The sequence below is a fragment of the Chinchilla lanigera genome, unplaced genomic scaffold, assembly GCF_000276665.1.
Source record: "Chinchilla lanigera isolate Chin_1 unplaced genomic scaffold, ChiLan1.0 scaffold00025, whole genome shotgun sequence".
NCBI classification, from domain to species: Eukaryota; Metazoa; Chordata; class Mammalia; order Rodentia; family Chinchillidae; genus Chinchilla; species Chinchilla lanigera.
Genome location: NW_004955426.1, coordinates 17,255,782 through 17,275,907, shown reverse-complemented (window position 1 = coordinate 17,275,907; position 20,126 = coordinate 17,255,782). Strand labels below are relative to the sequence as shown.

Here is a 20,126-nt window from a genome sequence, read left to right as displayed (position 1 = left end):
GCTGTAACTTCTTTACGCCTGGGGCACATGTGGTCCGGGCTAAAGGATGGCTTTGTCCTTGTAAGTACCATCTGTGTGACCAGGCCTCTCCCTTCACTAGAGAAGCCTGGGAAAGCTACAGGGAACAAAACAGGGATTCTCCTTTACCACTTGATTGTCCCAAAGAGAAATGGGAAGAAACCACTCTGCTTCCACCTTTATCTCACAATCTTGCTATTGCTCCCAACTAGGACTTCAGTTACACATGTCTCGGGCATGAGACTGCACTGTCTGTTTGATAGCCAGGAATGTGAAATTTCCTGACTTCAGGAATGCCCAGTATGTGAGTTTTGGTGGAAGGAAAAGCGAGTTCCCAGTGTACAACGTGAGAAGAGAACTGGGGTGGCAATGTGACCCACAGCCCAGAGCCCGGCACAGATAATGTTTGGTGACTACATTTATAGATGGGATTAGTGAGTTTTGTTCAGGTTTGTCTCTTGATATGTTAAAAAGAGCGCTACAAGAATCTAGAAAAATCTTTTTTTTTCCTCTGACAAAACTGGGATAAGGCTACCTCCATATCCTACATACTTTTTTCGTTACACCATATTGCTTATGACCTGAAAAATATTTTCTACACATGTAAATAATTTAATTGATTTTTATAACAGCAAAAATCATTTCTATTATCTTATATGATTCCTATTTTGATAATAATTCTGGCTGAGATTTGTGGAAATAGTGGAGCTTTTTTAAGTCCATACTGTGGACCAGGAAATGTGTTGTACTTGTCACATAGATTATATAGTTTGTTACTTATCGTGACCTTGTTCTCAATCTCTTTTAACAGATAAGAAAACTGAAGCAGCAGAGGAGCTAATTGCAGTACACAATAGGAACTAAATTTGGGTTCGGGTGACTGAATCTATTAACCACAATTTTTTTTCTGTAGATTTGTACAGTCGGTTCCATGAACATTCATTAAAGACTTGTACTATGCCGAACACCGTTTTAATGCTGAGTTACAAATATCTATTTAATTTATTGTGTTTCAGACCTGTGCATTATTGACATTTTGGGCTAGATAACTGTTCTGGGAGCTATCCTGTGCAATATAGGATGTTCAATATCATCCCTTGGTCCCTCCCCGTGAGATGCCAGGAGCACTTTCTCAAGATATAACAGCCAAAAATATCTCCAGATACTGTGCCCTAGCATCACAAATTTGAGAATGTCTGTCTTCTCTTATCTATCTATCTATCTACCTATCTATCCTTCCATCCATCATCTTTTTCTTCTTCCATCTTTCTTCTTATTCTGTACCTTACAACTTTCAAAGTACACTTGAATAATACCATATGGTTCTGCATTTGCAGAGATTCCACATGACCCCACTCAATTCAATCTTTTATCTTTTGTTAGATTTAATAACCATTGAAACAGACCTTATGTTATATGGAGGAGAATTTCTGACAAAGTGCTAAAAGCAAAAGAATTTTAAGTTTAAATGTAGGAGAAATTTATTAATTCCTTTGACATTCATCTTTTACACTCAATACTTTGAATTTCATGTCAAAAGTATACTAACTATTAAATGAGAGAAGCTAAAGTGCTGTAAAAGCTGTGGCAGGCAGAACAGTGGTTCCCCCAATGATGCCCAGGTCCTAATTCCTAGAACCCTTGACTGTGATACTTTATGTGGCCAACGGACATTGTGCATGTGACTGAGATAAAAATTTTGAGATGGGTTATCCCAGTGAGCTAGTGTAATCACAGGGTCCTTTGAAGGAAAGAAGTAGAAGAGAGATGGAGTCTGAGGACATGCAATAATAAAAGGAAGGTGAGGGAGGGAGGGAGAGAGAGAGAGAGGAGAGAGAGAAGATAGCTGCGCTGTTGGTTCAAAGGTAGAGGATAAGGTCACAAACCAAGGACTACAGATAGAAGCCAGAAAAGGCAAGGACGCACATTCTCCCTGAAGTCTCAGTAAAAGCATCTCCCAGGCACCTTGACTTTAGCCCAGTGAAACTCATTTCAGACACTTCAGAACTGTAAAGTGATAAACATATCACTCAGAGTCACTAAAATTGTGGTGATTTATTAGAGCAACAATAGAAAAGTTCCCTATCACCGGAATTCTTGGTGAATTTAAACTGTATGTGATCCTTCAAGAATCCCAATGGAAAAGAGATTGAACACTTACTGTCTTAGGCACTTCAGAAATGTGTGTTACATGAATTAACTCTCCCGATGACTCTGGGAGATAACTTTTATTTTCTCTCCCTATTTTTTTTCAGATTAGGAAACTGAGGCCAGAGAGGTTAAGTAATTTACTCAAAGTTAAGGAAAGAGCCAGGAAAGATACCAAAATCCACATGATTCCAAAGTCTGTCTATGCTTTTTCTCATTAGAGCACATTGCCAAAGCAATACTCTCCACAATGACTATAAATATTTCTGGATTCATTGTATTTATTATATTAGACCCCAGGCTAAGTTATTTGTAAATTCTATTGGCACAAATGATACCAACTGTAATAAATATTATTATTCATTTGGGATTTATCAACTAAACAAATGCCTTTTGGTTTATTAACCACATGAAATTATTTCCCAAAAAGGCATTGTTTACTGTCTTTTTCTTGGCCTTTGAAGTCCAAGGTCCTTTTTGTCTTGGCAGACTGTGACATTAGTCTCAGCTCCTGCTTAGTGTAACATTTTCATTTTCAAAAAGCCAGTGGTAAATCAAGCTGAGAGCCAGATACCCAGTCAAAAATTGATTTAGTATGGCATTATAATTCACCAGTTATAATCTTACCTTTTTGCCTTACAGTGTAATCTCTTTAGCCATGGCCAAATCTAGGGATGGACACACGCATGCACGCACACACTCACACACACACACTCCTTGAATCCTTTCTCTGTCTTTCTGACACATTCGCCATGTAGGAAAATATTAATAGATAAATACAGATATTTAAAACCTGATGATTCAAGGGGCAGAAATTTTTTTAAAAATGTGTTAATAACTAATGGACTTTTTCTAAAATATATTTTTCCTGAATGATAAAATATATATTGCATATTATATTCTTCTATGTTGACTCTTAGGATCTAAAAACTCAAAGTTTCCTTTATAAAGCAAGGGGTTTGCTCGAGGTAGGGCCGATTTCTTATTCAAACTCTTAACTCTCAAGTAAGACACATCCTGAATATGCACAATAAATGATGATGAAATTGAATTCTGTAACCTGCTCATACAGTCAAGGAAATAATGGTGAGCAAATCCAGGAAAGAAGATTATGAGCTCATTTATTAGGATTCCTTGCTTTGGAAGCCGCTATAAGTTTTAAATAATTTCAAAACCTTTTTCTTTTCTGTTAAAGGAACTGGGAAGCGATTAGTGGAATGTTACTGTCCCGTGTGAGGCTGGGGAAGTGTCTTCACTGCGGTGTTAATGCCATGACCTTGAGTGACCTTTCCAGCAATATCCAACTTCTAAGCGTATATGCCATTGCTTCATTTGCCATCTTGTTTAAAGCACTCTCAATTACTCTAAAATTGTCTTAATTATGTGGAGTAAGTAAAGGATCAGATTTAACTCTGTGAAAACAGGTGGACTCCAGCGCCAGCTCTTGTACTCTGCTGGCAACGATCCTTGGTCCTCAAACCCATCTGTAATTCTTTTCCTAGCTTGGAAAAGGAATGAATCATGCTCCGGTGCCTATGAGGATTGCTTGAGGAATGCCTGTGTGTGTGAGAGCATCTTACAAACTATAGAGTCTGAGAAAATGGGAGAAAGTATTATTCAGGATGGACTTGAACTCACTATGTAGCCCAGGGTGGTCTCAAACTTGAAGAGGTCCTCTTGCCTCAGACTCTCAAATGCTGAGATGACAGGTGTGTGCCCTGACGCCCAGCATCATTATCACTTTAAAGCTCACGTAAGCGATGTCTAGACTGTTGAAAACAGAATAATGCTGAACGAAGTACTGTCACTCAAGTTTGCTTATGTCACTCAGTTTTATTAATTTGCTGTAAAACTCCCCTTTGCTTATTTTGATTTAAAAATGCTTTTTAAAGAGGCAAGTGAATAGGCAGTCACCAAGACCCTAGCTTTAATTCAAAGCAATTATCTCCCACCCCCACTAATTTTTTACATATGATGCATGATTGGGAGGAGAGAACGAACATTTAATATATAAATCAGACAAGACAGTAATACTTTACACGATTTCTAAAAGGAAACTGGCTTCCTGCAGGATATTTACATTCACTGTTCTCTCCTCTCACCAGTGGCCCTGCCAGGTTCCAGATCAAGCAAGGACGTGCGCCTGATCCTTATGTCATATAATGTGTGAAAACAATAAGTCAAGTATGCAAGAATTTTGAATAACTGTATTTTAAAGTGTACATTTATTTGTATGCCCTCCATATTTTACTTCTAAATTGCACTCATATAAGTAATAAAAAGGGTTAAAACGAGATTTTCCAGAAATGCTTTTTCCCATGAGAACTCAAAATATGTTGATTAGAAGGTATAGTTACTTAAAAAAGAGAGAAAACTAGTATTATAAAGAATTTCTGTTTCCATATGGCCACATTCCTCTCTATATCAGATTTTTGTGAGACTCTACAGTCTACATCCTCAGGTCCTAAGTGATTTCTCTTCTACTGAGTACTCTGATTGTCTGCACAATTATACTAAATTCTTAGGAATTTTAAGAAAAAAGTAATTTGCTTTCTATTGGTTAACTTTCTAGCATTGTTCTCCTTTAACAACAAAACTTTCTTCTACAAACACTGGATACATTGCCGGTTTTCATTTAAAAAGCCTTAAAGGAACCAACTTTCATGATATATTACTATTTGTCATTTGTTTTCTTTTTCTTGTTTATGTACATATAACTCTGTGTTCTGGTTTACACTAAGCAAGCTGCAGCTTTCTCCTATTGTATCATAAAATATTTGTGCCATTTTGATGTGAAATTTCCAGAGGTAGTTTCTGTAGAAGGAATTTAATAATAAATTTGGTTTATATGTTTACTTTCTAATCCATCCCTGAACTGTAAAGAAATTGCGAATTGTACTTGTCAACCCAAGGACACAAAATGCTATTAACAGTGTGCATATCAAACCAATGCACCAATAAATTAGAAGCATGAGGATCTAATGTATGGCATAGTTATTAGAGTTAATAAAGGTGTATTTTATACTTGCAATTGGGTAACTGAACCTTAAAAGTTCTCAATATCAAAACACATTGAGATGATAACTAAGAGGTGACAGATATATTAGTTTGATTACAGTAATTATTTCACAATGCATGTGTATATCAAAACATCACATCACACACCTCAAATATATACAATCCCTTTTTTTAGTATATTCCAGTTAGGTTGGAGAAAAGTTGGGAGACTATTTTTAGATGACAAGGTGGGGGGGACCAATGTAGCTTAATTTCAGTCATTTTTGGCTGTCTCAAGTGTCTAAAATCTAGGCACTCCTGAGGAAATAAAGATTAAGAAGACACACAGTCTAGAGTTTTATAGAGTATACAAAAATGTAAGTATTCAAAAGTTTCAATTCAATATCTAAAGTAAAACACTACTCAATATATTCAATGTCAAAATTCAATCTTAAACAAAGAATTAATTATTTGGCTCATAAGAAAGTAAAGCATTTGGGGTAATTAAAGAATTAAATCAACAGTTACTTTTTCCATAATAAAACTTTGGTTCAATAATAAAGAGATTATGATATTAACTTTAACTTAACTGTCGTGACAAATGTAAGTTTAAACATGACTGTGTTGAAATAATGTTTTGGATGGTTGGATGCCTTGATTTTTTTTGCTGAAAAGAAATGAAACCTAACTAGACTAACATTTTAAGGTAACTGAAGTTATCTAAGCCCCACATTTCATTATAAAGTGATGATGTTTTCAAATGAAATGTTAAAAAGTCTTAATGGAAGGGAACGATGTCCAACAAAGTTGCTGAAATCATCAAAAACTGTAAGATGAAGCGTGCACTTTTGGTTGGGGTAATAGTGACAACTTCACATGCTCATGTCTCCCTCTCACACTAAACTACTACCGTGAATCACACTTCGGGTGCCTTAGCTGCTCAGGTACCATCTTCCAACAATGCTAGACACCACTGGAATCATTCTGTTCATCTCTGGCTCCCCTCTCTCCATTTTTCCCTTCCTTTGAAGCACAGTTCTAACAGCAGTGCCTTCCTCCTTATACTGATCTTGTTTTAGGTTCTCACTCACAAGTGCGATATGGCAGGCCCTGTTCCAAGCCCTCTTTGTGTATAACATTATTGACTCTTCATCTCAATAATTTTGCTCCTCCCACTCATTTAATAGTTGAGAAAATAGGAGGCCAAGAAGAGGTTAAATAATTTGCTCAGTATCGCACAGGTAATCAGCAACACAGCTGGGCCTCAAACACAGTGAGACTATGCTATTATCGTACACTCTCTAGTGAATAATTGTTGAAAAGTATTTTCTCTCCAATCTATTAAAAAAATTGCCATAGTCAAGATAACTTCTTCAACTGCCTTCTTAGCTTCAATCTCTGTTCCCTCTAGTCAGCATTAAATCCCACATCCAAAGAGACATTTCAAGCTTTTTGTTGTGTTCTTGATACTGCCCTCAAGTCCTATGAAACACACCAACTCACCTAAAATATTTATCCATATATCTCACCCATGTATACAATTCTAAAATACTTCTCTTTTTGTGCATATATATTTTCTATGGAGGAAAAACTATAAATATGTGCCCTGTGAAAAATTTTGGCATGTGGCTTTTTTTCTTACTCCAGATCCATAATTTCAAATTGGATTCCTTGCACTGGCTTTTGAGAGCACTTTTTACTTTGATTTACTTGTAAATAATGGCAATTCAAAAAACCTCCCTTTTATTCTCTTATGGGGAATTCTGTCTTTTCTTTTGACCTCTTCATCAGTGCCACATAGAAAGATACATTTGCAAAGACTATTGCTTCCTTTACGATGCTCTGAGGATTTATATTTCATTTTCATCTTGATGAGCGACAACATAAAATCTTATAGAAAGGTGGGGCTTGCTACCAACAATCTACTCCTACACAAAAAATTGGTCCCTTTAGGTTTTAATGGCACACTGACACCTAAATATAGTCTCTGGATCTTATGAAGCCTACCGAAGGCTAACCTAAAACCTATTTATTTAATATGCTCGCAGCTTAAGGAAGACATCTTTTAATAATTTTAACTTAAAATGGTGGAGGTCTCTTAAAGTTCAATTTATAATTCTGCTTACAATATATACAGGGCACCTTGGCTTTTCAAATCAGTGGAAATAAAAAACAAAACAAAATTAAACCAGTGGTTTAAGAATCTATTGCCAGTTTATTACAATGTTAGGAATTTGTTATTCAATTTTTAAAGTAAAATTCAGCTAAATTTATAATTAGGAGTTTTGATTTGAAAAGAATTATAAACTTGGTTGGCAGCATTCTGCATATTTATATTTCCACCTAATACAGAAGTCCTATAATATGCCAAAAACAAGGAACTCTGGGGCACAGCAAGTATTCACAAGCTTTAGGAATAGCACCAACAAGTCAAGGCACTCAATAAAGAAATGCCCAACAATGTCTATAGAATAGATTCCAGAGGATTTGTTACAGTGAGCATGACAGCCTCTGTGACCTTCAACGACCTTCCGCTCCACTGAACTCATGGAGCATGGGAGGTAAAATGCTATAACAGAAACAAAAAGGATCTGAACTCGTAACTCTTTCACCCATCTTGATCCCTACATTTTATTCAACAAACTAAGCAGAAGCCTACAGGATTCTGCTTGCCTAATGAAATGGAAGTTGGAGAATTCTAGATTGGATCTTTATTTGACTTTCTGTATGTTTTTTCACTTGTTCTGTGGCCTGGGCGGTGGAACGGTTGCTTTTGGGTTTATGACAGAGGTCAGACAGTCCAACTTTTCTGCTGTCCACATAAGCTGCCATGCATAAAGAGAAGTTCAAGTGTCAGAAGACTGCTGCTGCTCAGGACATGTTCTTAGCATCAGACAGCAAATTGAAGCTTTTGTCACTAGGAAGGTAAAACCAGCTGCTTGACAGTGGCCACAAAATAAGGCTAGCTGCCAATATTGGTAGTAATTGGGAAGTTATTTCTCAAAACATTTTGCGAAGTACATCCAATGAGTACCCACAATGAGTACATTCAATGTATGTACCCACCCTCCCTTACCCACACTAATCAGCTGAGATATAAAAATGTTAAATAGCTGTGCATTAATTTTGAATGATGAAGAAGAAAGATGGGCCCAAGACACTTGCCCTGACGCAGGGAGAAAAGATTATTGCAGGTCATTGAACCAGAATGGAAGTTTAGAGAAGGTTATCACGGAAAGAAAAAGACTTTTTAAAAAATCACAGTGACCAAAAAGATCACTAATTGTACACCTAATTTTAAAGTACTTTCACACTGTAACTATTTTGAATATCACTGATGTGCTACAGAAATTAAAATCAAGAAAGAGAAAATGAAATGTGCATAATAATACAATCGTATTTGTACAGCTCTTTAAAAGCAGTCTTTTAAAAACAATTCTTTTTATCTCCATCCTTGGATCTTACACAGTAGATCTGCAGTAGGGCATTTGTGGTATTGAGTGGGATGTAATCATTGAATGCCTAAGTATGTTCTGGGATTTGTTATCTGTCAGGTAGTGGGTATACAGAGCGGGGGAACTAATGGAATGATTAGGCAGTCAGGCAGTGAAGTCTGACTGCCAGGGTCCTTGAGATCTTGGGCTGCAATACTCAACTTCCCTGAGCCTTGGCTTACTCACGTGTAAAACAAATATATAAATAATATTTCTGTGTGAGCTTTGCTGTAAGGATCTGTCTTAGTCCATTTTCTGTTGCTAGAACAGAACAGCTGAGACTGGCTAATTTATAAAGAAAAGAGATTTATGTGGCTTGTGGTTCTGGAGGTGGGGAAGTCCGAGAGCATGGTGGCACAGCACTTACTTCACTTCTGTTGAAGGCCTTATACTGCTTCAGCTCATGCTAGAAAGCAGGACAGGCAGGTGTGTGCAGAACAGAGATGGCACAAAGGGAGTGGGACACTCTCATGACTTGCTTTTGGTATAACTAACCCACCTTCAAGGGAACTACCCACACTAACCTCCGCATGAAGCAGGATCTCCATGACCTAGACACCTGCAACCTTTCAATGTCATTAAATTAAATAAATTAAATTTCACAAGTTTGGGTGGGGGACAAACCATATGCAAGCCATAGTGAGATACAATAAGGTAATAATAATAATAATAATCAAGTTTAGCACAGTGTTTAGGACAAACTGATGCTCAGTAAATATCAGTTATGAGGTAACTTCAATCTGGTGCTTGGTGCTGCTGTCTGAAGTGACAAGTGGGGTAATAATGATCTGTGTCACCCATCAAATTCGTGTCAGCAGGTTTCTTTTTTTGTTTTTTGTCTTTTTGAGTCAGGGTCTTGCTATGCAGTTCAGGCTGGCCTTGAGCTCACTTTGTAACCCAGGCTGGTCTCGAACTTGCAACGATCCTCCTGTCTCAGCCTCCCGAGAGCTGGGATTACAGGTGTGTGCCACCATGCCCGGCTCTGTCAGTAGATTTCTACTCTTCAGTTTATGCTCTTTTCAGGAAAATGATAATACAGAAATGAAAGAAACAATATTTTAACCACAATAAGTTTTAAGTGACCCTTCAGGATGGATCAAATATTGCTTCCTGTTTACTAAAATTTTGATCATATAATTAGAAGAACCAACTGCTCATTCCTAGCTTTAAAGGTGTATATGGGTGATAACTTTTATTTTTATGGGCCATTAAAACATTACTATCTAAGTATCCCAAGAAGAGTGACCTCCTTGAGTAGGGTACACTTTAAAGACTCAAGAGAAAAGTACATTATGAAGATCTGCCTGGCAAATGCGAGGTCCTGAGTTCGATTCCCTGTACCAAAAAAAAAAGAAAAGAACAAGATCTGTTTATTAAAGCCTCAAACAGAACCTAAATTTTAATGACATTAAAAAAGAAAAAAAACACCACGTCAGTTTTTTTAGAAACCACCCCCTAGGGCCAGGGATATAGCTCAGTGGCACAGTGCCTGCCTGGCAAGTGCGAGATCGAGCGTTTGATTCCTGGTATAAAAAAAGAAGAAGAAGAAAAAAAAGGAAACCGCCCCCAAAGAAAATCATCACTTATTTCCGAAAAGCTAACGTCAGAAAATACCTATAAAAGTATATATTTTTTAAAAAAGTATACAGTTTATTAAGCTCCATAAAACAAGATCTCTTGATATGCTCCAAAAAATAAAAGCATGCCAAATGGTTCTAATGGAGAATTGTCTTATGTGTACATTGTGTGGAAGGAAGGGATACAAAACATTGCAGAAGAAAAAGCAGAGGAGACTTTGCCAAGAGCTGTTAAATAATGTGTGAAACTTTTGCTGAAAGCTAGGCCTTATTCTGAGATTTTAATATGTTCATCTGTATATTAATACATGCCCACATACTCAAAAATCTAATCTGTATCTGTGGCCATCTAAGTTCTTTTTTTGTATGAAATATAATTTTAGACTATACACCATCACCATTACCATCACCATCATCAAAGAATTTCTATACTATGAAAGGCTGGCAGGGTACTGGAATTTCTGAAAATGTGGTATTACAATACTTCTTTCCAATTTTTCTATGAAGTTTGCCTAAGCTAGAGATAGCCCAAGTGGACTCTCTACAAAATCAAACATTATTTCCCTTTAGCCTGTGGTAGGAAAACACATACCTTTTGTTTTGTGTTTTCTGTATCAGTAATGACACTTTCACTACAGTGATTGTTCACTCTAAATCTTTAACTCTTTGGATTTTCTCTTCTTTGGCTTCTACATCCTATTAACTGGGAGGTCCTGGGAAGCCTCTCTCTGCTCTGCTTTTAAGGTGGGGTTGAAACATCATCACCTCTTCTGGGAAGCTCTGTGGCGCCCCAGAGGGTTGTTGGTCTCTCTACTTCATATTTCCCTTCTACTTTGCGGCTGCCCATCTTTATCACTAAACCTGCTGCATTTTTATTATCGTGATTGGCAACAAAATCCTCCCAGGACTGTGGTTTTCAAATTTTGCAACAGATTAGCATCATCAATACTTAATCAGAAACTAACTAAATCAGAATCTCTGGGGTGCTAAGACCCAGGTAAGTTATTTTTTCAAGCAGCGTTTCTTAAATTTTAATGTGCAAATAGTTCACCTGGAGGGTCTGGTTAAAATGCAGAATTGGAGTCAGGAGATTTGAAGGGAGGACCGAGATTCCGCACTTCCAGCAAGCTCTCGTGGAGGCTGATGATGCTAAAGCAACTCAGATCGTCTCCGCATGGTCATGCATTTTAGAAAAAAATCATTTGTTTCTGTGCCACCTACGTTTACATTTTAAGCTCATAAACGCTTAGCCAACGCAGGACTACTTCTTCTGTCTTTTTACTCCTACCTGCCGCCATTTTAGGTATAGAATTGTTGGCATTTTCTCATAAATCAGAACTTGATCAGTCGGTATTTCTGGCCTTCACCACTTTTAGTATCAATGAGTGCATTCCTCCCACTTCTGCCCCGCTCTTCTTACTGCATTAATCTCACTGGTTATAGAAAGAATATAGTGGACGCTGAGGAGGATGAAGACCAGAAGAGGAGGACGGTCTCAGGGCCCTTGCTGTGCTGGCGTTTCAGAGTGCGACCTTGCCTACTCATTTTACTGCTGCTACAGCCTCAAGACTCCCTCTTTGGGTCCTATGACTCCTGTGACCCGCCCCCCTCCTTTTTTTGCTTCCTACTCCCATTTTATCCCATTTTCCATCATAGTCTTGTTATCACTATGATCCCAAGATAAGCTGAGAAAATCAACTCAAATGCATATAATGAAAAATATTTTTCTTTAGCTCTAAGTATTATTTGCTCAACAGCACTACTTTTCCTCAGTTAACGCATCTATCCTTCCACGTACAGATCAGAGTAATCTTTTCAGTTTTAGGCAACCGTGTTAGGTTCTGAATAATTTGGTAGGGTTACTAGCACGATTAAACGTCCTTTAAGACTTTGCATTCTTTTATATGCCATCAGCTATGGTCTCACGGTTTCCAAAGTGTGCACAGAGGCAGTCCAGGGCGCAGCCAGACACTCACCAGGAAACACTGTATTCTAATATTTCATGGACAATACAGCACCACGTGACCTTCCTCAGCCCTCAAGAAAATTAGTAGCTCAAGATAATGCACAGTTTCTACAGTAGGTGGCGCTGCATTCCTTTTGATGATGTCAATCCCACAGTGACAGCGATGGAAAAGCAATTACAGTGCAAAAATCAGTTGGAAGACTAAACAAGGGGGGCAATATTTGGTCTGATGGGGAAGCTGTGCAGTGCCCGATAGATACACACCCTCCAGCTGTACATAGTTGTGGTTATTTAAGAGTGAAGTAAAAATTTTTTTCCTGTCAACATATGAGTATTAATTTTTTTTTCAAATGATTAGAGTACTATGTTGCAAACTACGAAAAAAGAGCTCTGGGAACCCGAAAAGTTTTGGAATCTGCTCTAGTTTAAGTTTTTTCTCTCCCTAAAGTTTCCTGATGTGCTGGAGCTGGATAATCATACCAGGGTGTCTCTTTTTTTCCATGTCAGTTAAAGGTGGATCAACTTAGTAGCACAAATAAGGGACAACTCCCCTTTTTTTCTTTTCTTTTTCTAAAATTTCTTTGAATATTTTTCTATTTTTAGTTATAGTAAAAAATTGTCTTCAAAGACGGTTGGGAAAATGCTGCCTCAACAGTTCAAGAACACCGCTTACACCTAACGCATGCAGCGGTGCTGGCGGTGAGGACAACTCCAGTTATCACCAGTGATGTTTTCTTCTCCAGCTAATTACGCTCATGTGTTATAACTGCAGGGAGGTGAGGGAAAGGCCATGGGACAGAGCAGACAATGATGAGGCAGGCCATTTATCAAGCTACCGATAATTTTTCCAAATCCAATGAGTCTGGTCAGCGCTGTGGTTGTGAATCTACCACGATTCTCCACATTTCTAAACACCAAGGTGTGTTCATTACTCCACTTCACTCCTACAGTGATATAGGTCACTATTCTACAGCAGTGCATTACACATGGATTTAACAGCATGCATACAGTGGGTCTTCACTTCTTTGTGTATCTACTAAGTATCAACCACAGTGATTGTCCCATTGAACTCCTTCCTGCCATTCCATAGGGTAGGTATGGCTGTGTACATTTTCTAGATGCAGAAACTGAAGGCTGGGAAGGTTAACAACCTGTCCAGGGGCCCCAACTGGCCATTGGCAAGGCAGTGATCTGCCTGGGTCCCCAGCTTGCAACTTCTCCCAGTGGCAATTTTTACCTCTCACATATGATTGTAAAACTGATTTTTGTGCAGTTTTAGTTACTGATGTTTTTCGTGTTCTCAAATTTCCTGGACATTCATTAAAAATCTCCAGCGCTATTGATATTAAAATGGCATCACAATTTGAGAAGACCAGCAGAAAGGAAAAAAAATGAGGCTTGGGGATCAATCGCTCACAGAAAGCACTTTTTAAAAATTTACACTTTTGGTCAGGGATATAGGTCAGGGGCACAGCGCCTGCCTGGCAAGCATGAGGTCGTGAGTTCGAGTCCCAGTACCAAAAACAAAAAATCTTAATCTTCTATGGCAACAATGCTATTTGGGTTGTAAAAAGTTAAGGTTTTCAAAAATAATCATCACGCTATTCATGCAGTGTTTTTCAAGTTTCACAAAGGAAATGAAGTACAAGTAAATGAATTGTCTGTCCTCAGTAGTCACACAGTGTGAGTTTCACAGCAAATATGTGGCTAGATCCTTGGGGGACCCGTGTGGCAGTTCATCCCTCACTGAAGACTTCCTCTCCTACTTTATTCCACATTAATAATTCACTGCACTGGAACACTGCCTGGTTACCTCAGCCGAAGCCATGGTTGGCTTTCCTTCATTTCTAGTGGTAAATACTTAAAGAGAATATTTGCACACTGTTATTCAAGGATATTTGATCAAAGATTGAAGTGTGAACACCAGGCTTTGGATTCTGCAAAATTCATATTATTTGCATGAGACCTTCATACAGGTATTTTAAAAATCCGAGCTGTGATAATAAAGGAAGACACTTTATCGTCTGTATTTTATGCTCATTCCCTGTTTAAGTAAAGGATGTGTGGCAATAGTTTTCCTTACCAGTGCCACGTTATGAGATGCAGAATCTGCTCTGGCTTTTCTTTCACACCTTTGCCGTATGCAGATATTCCGCAATAAGAAGGTAGTTGATGACAATCTCAGCGACACTCACTATGACAGCTGGACAGAGCTGCCTCTCTGATTCAGCTCCAGGAATCCGTGTGGGCTAAAATAACCATTCCTCCTCACTTTACTTTCTAGAGTCAATAAAATGGCCACATGCTACTTAGAAATACCACCTTTATGTAACCACTTTTCCCTTTTTGTCAGTCTTGCCATAATTAAACCATGAGAATTTGAAATACCTAGTCCTTGCCAGTTACAAGAGAGAACACATCACAGCAGCAGCCACCACCAAATCTAACGCCAGAGCTCGGTTTTGCCAACAAAGGGCTTTGGTCAGAGAACAGAGGGTGACACAGGTAACAGAGTTGAGCAACAGTTAATTTGAATTTAGCCAAAGAACTCAAGCTCAGAATGCTTGCTTTCAAAATGAGGAAAAGGCTTCTTCTTTCCCGTACAGCGTAATCGCTCTATTCCTATTTTTAATGCGCCCAATTTTATAGAATAGCCGGACCCCATTTTCAAGCTAAAGTAAAAATTAAAGGATTTATGATAATCCCATGCAGATGGCTGTGGGTGTTTCATTTTCCACTGGAGCATTTTCTTTTTCTTTTGTTGCGCCGCTAACCTTTCTCAGCTTCGTGCTACAGTCTTCTTCCAGAAAGTACCCAAGTGAAAAGAAAAAAAAGTCGTACCAGATAAGCAACAATTCTTACTGCACTGGGGAACAGTTCACAGCCTCCCTGTCTACTTACTAGAAGTAACTTCTTCAGGCTTTTAAACCCAGGAGGTCAAAGTGCCCAAGGAATCCTACCTTGCCCACATACTGATAATCCGATCCCGTATATTCTTCCAGGAGAAAGAACTGATTCCACATCCAACTCCTTTTTGAACGGTTCAGCTCATTTTTGCTGTTTCCTGAGAGCTCCAGGGCCCTTTTCTTTGCTGGGAAACCACTAGTCCTCTTAGACAATGGAGCGGAGAAAGTTGGGTAGGGCTGACCAACCCAAAAGAGCAGCAGGAAGTACCGGTAAGTTCTCATGCTGGCGGCAGTGGAGTCTCCGGCTAGTGAGTGGCCCGCTGCTTCAAGCGCCTCCGCTTACTGCGCTGCTTCCAGCTTCATCCCTCCTTCCTTCCTTAATGTTCTCTGCTTGGCTCTCAGAGGATATCTGGAAAGAATAATAACATATCAAGCATTTTTAGAGATGCTTAAAATTCAGTGTTAAAGCAAACAGGCTGGAAAAAGAGGACAGAAATTTGAATAGCAAAACAACAAAAAAAAAGTTGGCTATCAATTTTGAAACGAGGAAAACGTTCTTTTAGATGTGCTAACGGGAAGGCATGTGCTGAGGAGAAAGCTGCTGTTTTCCTTTTCTATCACTCAAAAAAAAAAAATCCTATTTTAAGTAATAGCACTGCTATAGGTCAACATGCCAGAATGGATTGCTTCACTACTCTTTTACCTCGAGATATGTGGGCTGAGATCTGGTTAGAAGAAACGAGTTTGTATTTCGGATTCTATTTGCATACTTATCCTCATGAACAAGTCTAAGGCAAAGGATATCACAGACAATTTCAATTCCATTGAAAGTGGATCATGCTGAGATTTCGCTGGGATACAGGGAGCACCAGGGATGTGCCAGGCACGAGGCAACGCCGAGCTTATTCTGCAGACGCTTGACTGCAGAGATGCGCTGTGAGGGAACAGGCTGGGTCAAATCAGGTTGGAAAAGACCGCACGCCTTCTCTTTGGAATGCAGATTAGCACACTGAAATTTCTGAAGTGATATTGTGCAATGATAGTAATAAACCTTTACATATTCCAGCATTCTCCAAAGTTGACCTGAAAACCCATCCTCATACGAGATCCCCTGACACTACAGGGTGCGTCAAGAACACTCATAGAATTGATATTTAAGTGTATCAGAATTAATTGAGCAATTCGATTCAAATTTCTTTAGACAACCCCTGGAATTTTATATCTAAATTTCACTTGTATCATAAGCAATCAAGCAGCTATGTTAAAATTGTCAAACAATCTCTGTGTAATTTTCACAGATGCATGGAGCATATCATCTCAGTATCACGATGAGGACCACTGACTGCAAATCTCCAGAAAAGTCTGCTATTTTACATGCGGGTAATAATTTTCCACAGCAAATATTAATTTTCAAGAACACAACCTACCATTTAAAATATCCTGGATGCAGACAGCTTGGCAAAGATGCCCCAACTTGGTTTGCTAGTTTATGCAGTTAAAGTCATATATGCCTACGTTTCCACATTTCTTGAGAGAGAGAGAAAAAAAACTCCAACAAGTGACTCTTTTATTTTAGTATTTGATGTAGGGAAATATTTTCCTGAATAAAATCAACAATAACAATTACAAAGAATTGTTTTATAATGTGGGACACAACAATAATTAAACTAGTGCATTCACTCTAAATCATACAGATTAACATGTTTTAGGTAATCTGATCAGTAATTTTTTTATGTCCGTAAAAATTGGTTCACTTGACTCCTATTATCCTATTGCACAAATGCACATGTGACCAAGATTTCTGTTTTTTACACCAGCAGTGAGTAATCATAGCTATCTAGCATGTGGCTTTGTGAAAGCTTTCTGTTGGAAGATAAGTGAAAGATTTCACAGTGTTCAGCATTTTAAAACCTTTATTCCATTATTATACATCTTCTTGACAGCAGACTGGGGAGGTTGAAAATTCCACAGGTGAGTAAATTAGTACTGTGACAATTAGTCTTGCTGGAAAAGTGCCAGGCAACTGTATACTTGTCATTATGCGGCCTTGGTACAGGTGTGGAATGACTGATGATCAATTAGGTAACGATGATTCTTCTCTCTCCACGTGGATGGTGCATAGAGGGGACTGAGAGGGCATGTGCAAGAAAGCCCTCAGAAGATATTTATTCATTTTTGGAAGCAGAGATTGCACTGAGGTTGATTCAGTGGAAATTACATTTTTCTTAATTTCCCACATTCTCTATTATTTGCAAAGACAAATCCTGCAGTGATGAATTATACGTCTGCGGCTGCACTCCGCGTGTGCTCCATGGCACTGGCAAGGAACAGGGATGCAGAGAACGGAGGTGTCAGCTGCTTAAAAGGCTGACTCCTAAAGGCTGCTTTAAAGAAAAATCGATCCCTGTGGGTGCTGTATGCAAACTCTACAAGCTGTTGCCACTTGAATATTAAATATTAGTTCTTTTTAATATCACAGATACCAAAATGTCAAGTATGTCATTTTTTCTTAGCGGGTAATGAGCGTTTAAAGTGATGCAAATATAGGCAGCGTTTCCAAGTATGACATCTAGTTTTGCTAAAATCCGATTCTTGTGCCAACTTGACAAGGTTGAGGCCTTGAATGAAGGCCGCTACATATTTTACTCAGTCTGTGAAACTGAACGACTATGGTCCATTCATATTTCATGTTAGCTTTGTAGACGGCTAGATTTCTCTGTGCAATTCTATAGCTTAAAAATACCGCTCGTTGGGCGCATGCCTGTCATCTCAGCTACTTGAAAGACTGAGGCAGGAAGACTGAGAGTTTGAGGCCACCCTGGGCAATTTAGTGAGGTCCTGACTAAGACTAAAAAATAAATAGAGGCTGGTGATATAGCTCAGTGCTCCTTGGGCTCAACCTCCAGAGGCATAAACAAAATAAACACAATTTCTGGAAACTGGTAACGATACCTATATCTATATGGATAGATATAGATATAGGTAGATAGAAAATTTAACAGTTCTCATTAAATGCCTCTCAGTGGTCAGTGCTGGCATCAGACTGCCTGGATTTAAACCTAGGCTCTGCAACTAGTCTCTATGAAGTGGGAGAACTCCCCAGTCTCACTCTACCTCAGTTTCTTTTTCTGTACATTCAGTGAATTATAGCACCTACCTCCTTAGGGTGTTGTGAGAAGTAAATAAATTATTACACGCGAAACACTTAGAATAGTGCCCAGAGCTCAGAAAGGTATTAGTATTAGCATTATTTTATTCCTATTGTTACTACTATTTGTCTTGCACATATAAAATCCATCTGTAACATCTTGTAAATGTCTGAAGAAGATAAGTTAATTCTTTTTTAAGCCAAAATACCTTTTTTATTTTTCAAAAAGCATCTCTAAGCAAGTCAAAACCCTTTTAAAATTACAGAAGAGAAGCACTTTAACACGAGAATGAGTTCATTTGCTAATTGTTTTCCTTTGTGTGGCAGTCAATTCCTTATTTAATAGTAACAGTACAGAGAAAGAGAAACAGAAATGTCCTGTCAACTGCATGAAGGAGATGAACACAGGTAAAAAGGAAAGCTTCTTAGAAGACTGGCTCATTCACAGAATCTATGTAACTTTTTCTTTTTCCATTATATTATGTTGCAACTTAAAAAGATCATTTTTACCCTAGAAAAAAATCAGAACTAGATTCAATTTTGTAATTTTGCCTTTGTATAAGTGGTAGTTAACATGCTGATATGATTCTGTTACATCACAGAAGAATTTGATGTATTTAAAATGAATGATATACCTATTTTAGATTTTACTTAATCTAAAAATATGATCTGGAAAAAAATGAACAGACACCAGGCATGGTCTCTAATGCAAAATAAAAACAAAACAGGATTCAAGGTACGCAGTGATCATGAGTCAAGCAAAGGAAAGTGCCTGGTAACAGTACAACTTTGAGGAAGGTAGGGAGCTGTCGATTTTTAAGCAGTCAAAATACAAGAGAAGCTCATGATAAGCAGTAATCAAATGTGGTGGCTGATTTTGTAGAAGAAGTGAGGGTGTACGTAGACACTGAAATTAAAATTGCAGGCACAGTAAATGAATCAGCAAAGAACCAGAAGGTTAGATAACGGGGTGGGGGACAAAGTAGATATTGTACCATTCCGTTTCCCTGTTTCATCTCCTCTTGGCATTAAAGAGCAAATCAATTAGAAACATAAACAACTCCATAAAAATTCAAATTGAACGGCTTAATTACATTTTAATGATAGTTTAGTAAGACATGTCTTTACTTTTGATTGGGATCTGGGTTTCTGAGGGAGAATTTTCTTTTTCCTAAAGACAATCATTTATAAGCCCTGAAATTTGGTGTACAAAGGTGGTTGATCCAGAAAAAGTCTAAATTTTTACAAAAGCCTCACCTTAATGACATGTAGAAGATAATTAAGGTGTTTATAGATAGTGGAGTAAGGCCCTTATAATATTGATAATTGCATACTTTGAAAATTTATTCGCCCCACAGACAATATGTATATGTATTTTAATCTTCACAAGAGTACTTAGTCAGTCCAAGTTTTATTCAATGAATATCATTAACGAGGAGCCTGAGCCTCATTAATTCAGGTTCTACAAATTTAGAATGTGTGCTAATTAATGCAGGAGCTGAGCTGATGTTTTCCTTTGATGAGCAAAACCTTTTCCCCTAGATTATTGGAAATTAATTGCATAAAATATTTCATTGGATATATAGAATGAAAAGACAAACTACAATGTCTTCAAGTTCTCTAGAGTACTTTGAAATCACCTTTCATTCACAAATAATTAATATGCTAATTAAAAAATTTCTCCACTGATTGAGTTGCTTCTCCAGTGACTTATTTGATAACAGTTTGACTGTTTAACTATATTATCTGGTTTTGAGATACTGATTCCATTGCACTATTTACAGACAAACAAGTAAATATTAGACATATGTGAAAGCAATAGTTACGTTAAAGCCTTAGAATTCAGACTCAACACATTATTGCTCCAGTATT

General features: G+C 38.0%; 1 protein-coding gene across 4 annotated transcripts in view; it reads right to left on the bottom strand.

Annotated features, from left to right (window-relative positions):
- Cdh6 (cadherin 6, type 2, K-cadherin (fetal kidney)) overlaps nt 1-20,126 on the bottom strand; it is a 129,540-nt gene that overhangs the window by 40,823 nt on the left and 68,591 nt on the right. For 3 of the 4 annotated variants that reach the window (XM_005386145.2, XM_013515003.1, XM_013515004.1), the window contains exon 2: nt 15,161-15,515. In XM_005386145.2, coding sequence (XP_005386202.1) covers nt 15,161-15,388 — 228 coding nt within the window. In that variant the 5' untranslated portion in view covers nt 15,389-15,515. Of the gene's footprint in view, nt 1-15,160; nt 15,516-16,533; nt 16,608-20,126 lie in introns of those variants that run through there. The other variant, XM_013515005.1, reaches the window with a different exon arrangement.